General features: G+C 41.2%; 1 protein-coding gene across 1 annotated transcript; it reads left to right on the top strand.

The window, feature by feature from the left end:
• Window positions 1–489: 489 nt before the first annotated feature.
• On the top strand, window positions 490–2,466 carry LOC116023501. Its single transcript, XM_031264504.1, has 4 exons — window positions 490–850; window positions 930–1,044; window positions 1,148–1,338; window positions 2,053–2,466. The coding sequence occupies exons 1-4, from the start codon at window positions 490–492 to the stop codon at window positions 2,424–2,426; spliced, it is 1,041 nt and encodes a 346-aa protein (XP_031120364.1). The 3' UTR covers window positions 2,427–2,466.
• Window positions 2,467–2,973: the final 507 nt, after the last annotated feature.

Genomic DNA, 2,973 nt, shown 5'->3' with positions numbered 1-2,973 from the left:
ACTGCAGTTGTGTTAAAAGGAAACTGCAGTTACACGGAACAGAGGTCGTTCATCCGTTCAACACAACTGCAGTATCTATTCAACAGAGCTGCAGTATCTTTTCAACACAACTACAGTATCCGTTCAACACAACTGCAATTCCAGATGAATGGCCTCTGTTCCGCACAACTACAGTTCCTTTTCAACACAACTGCAATATCCTTACAATACAACTGCAGTATCAACTATGACCCATGGTCCACGGTATATGGACTGCCCAAACACCGCGTAACGCTAAAACTCAAATTTAAACTCGAATACTACTTTGATTCAACTAACGGTTATTAACCGCCGCCTTCATTCTTCCCGCCTTATCACTTGTTTCCATTTCCAAACTCTCATAATTTCACTCTCACGCCGATTAACCCATCACTTGCCCTGCCCTCCACACATTCCGCCGTCTCTGACGCCATCTCAGCTTAGTCTTCTCGCCCCAACGGGGCCGGAAAAATGGCAGACCCTTCCGCTGGCTCTGCCTTTTTCCCTTACTACGATCACCACCACCCTTTTGATCACCATTTGCCCTTCGATCAAATCCCCTTTTTCTCCCCGCCGGAGTTGGAAACGACGACTCTACAACCCCAATCTGATTTTGCATTCGACGGTGGCGATTTCGCCGATAATAATATTGTATGCCCCTCCCATCTCCTAGAGGATCCTGTTGTTTCTACAACGTTTGGAGAAGTTAAGGATGTTCCACAAGTCTGGTCGGACGTGGAAAATCCTACGTCCATATCCGCTTGGCCGCCGGCAATGGCGTCTATATGCAATAATTCTTGTCAAGTTCTCCGAGAAATCACTCATACAAATGGTGCGCGTACTGGAAGTTGTTGAATTGGTTAACTTTTTTGGGTTCTCATTTTGTATGTAGTGATCGATCGCTTTGTTAGGTTTGTATATATGGAGGCTTGAGATTCATGGAGGCCTTGGGATGATCGCTCATGTGTTACTAGAGAAATGCAGTTTGGATTTTTCGTCTCAAAATCCCGAGTACCAGACCTTTGAGTAAGGAGATTAGTGATCTTAAATTTCACAGGATTATAGTTTTCGCTGCATTGCATGCACTTAAACGTTGATTAATGTAACTTTCTAACCTTATGAGTTGCAGTTTTTCCCAGGAAAGCATGAGTGCAGTGAAGCAATTCTTAGTTGGGTATTTTGAGGACCGCAAACAGGAGGGATACGTGGTGCTTGAAGATCCACTCTGGGAATTCTATGAAGCTTTGAGTGTCGGTCATGGTGGGGGTGAACATATGGACATTGACACCTTCTTCCAACTTCCCCCTACTACACATTCAGGTAGTGTCTATACTTTTTTTTTTTTTTTTATACATTAATTTTTCAGTTTATCTTGGACTAATCCTAAACCTCCAAAACTCCTATCATGATAAACCCAATCAGTTGTTAGTTGATTAATCCTAAACCTCCAAAACTCATGTCTAAGGACACTGGAGGCCGGAAGTAAACCCAATCAGTTGTGAATTGACTGATCCTGAACCTCCAAAACTCCTGCCCAAGGGCGGTGGAAGAAATAAACCCAATCAGTTGTCAATTGATTAATCCTAAACCTCCAAAACTCCTACCCAAAGGCTATGGGTGAGGTAAACCCAATCAATTGTTAATTGACTAATTCGAAACCTCCAAAACTCCTGCCCAAGGGCACGGGAGAAGGTAAACTCTATCAACTATCAGTTTCCATCTCTCATCTCTGCCTAAACTCCTGCCTTAGGGTGCTGGAGGAGGTAAACCCAATCAGTTGTTTTCAATTTTCATCCCTACCTATACATGCCTCGACTTGTACACTCTGTGTATAAAGAGTCTTCATCACCTTTAATCAGGTTTTTGGGTTTGAATCTCTTAATGACCTCATGTCTTAAGTGGGAATTAAACCCCCATCTTATTGCTAAAGCAAGACTTCTAAAGTGACTCTTGAAGTATTGAGCTAAGTCCTGTGAGACTTCTTTCTCAATTCTTGTTGAGCAAACTCCATTATAATCCTGACAAATTAAACAGGGAATTACAATGAAGAAGCAGAAATAGGAGGAGGAGGGGTGGAAGTTAAAGCTCAGAAGATCCCCCTTTCAGCTCAGAGGGAAAGAACGGGGAAGCTGAGACTAAAAGACTTCGCAGGGTACCTTCATCTGCCCATAGAGGAAGCCGCGAGAAGAATGAACATTTGCCCAACAGTGATGAAGAAGATATGCAGGAGAGATGGGCTGCTGCGATGGCCTTACAGAAAGATAAGGAGCATTCACAGGAAAATCTCCAACAGATCCAAGACCCTATCTGCAGGGAACGTCGACGCGCAAGAAAGGGAGCGTGCCCAAGCAGATATCCTCGACCTTCAACAACAACTCGCCACCATTTCTGAAGCTTTCTTTGATTGATCATTTCTTTATGTTTCCTTCATTTTTTTTTACATCCTGTTTTTGGCGGCAAAATCGATTGCCATTTACAATTACATACAAACGAAAAGGAAAAGGGGAATTCATTTTTTAAATAGTAAGTAGTTGGAAATTAACAAAAATAACAATGTTATACTGAATGTGTCATTTTTGTAGCAATACTCTCTGGAGGGTGGGTGATTGTGACTTAATTGACTGAGATTCGGTTAGGCCTTCCCCATTAGTGTATGTTGGCACCAATTTTAAGAAATAAAAACTTAGAGGTGAGTTTTTAACAAATGGAGTGATGCAAATTTGATGGTATTTTTCTCCTGCAAGGAGAAAATTTTGTCAGCTCATGTGGGGCCCACGGGGAGAACAACCAAATAACCAACCTGATTTTGAGTTATCCATGTTTGAAATTGTACAAAATATATATATATATATATATATATATATATATATATATATATATGTATGTATGTATGTATGTATGTATGTATGTATGTATGTATGTATGTATGTATGTATGTATGTATGTATGTATGTA

The sequence above is a fragment of the Ipomoea triloba genome, chromosome 6, assembly GCF_003576645.1.
Source record: "Ipomoea triloba cultivar NCNSP0323 chromosome 6, ASM357664v1".
Lineage (NCBI taxonomy): Eukaryota > Viridiplantae > Streptophyta > Magnoliopsida > Solanales > Convolvulaceae > Ipomoea > Ipomoea triloba.
The sequence above is the reverse complement of the archived record's forward strand: the minus strand, read 5'-3'. Positions and strand labels throughout refer to the sequence as shown.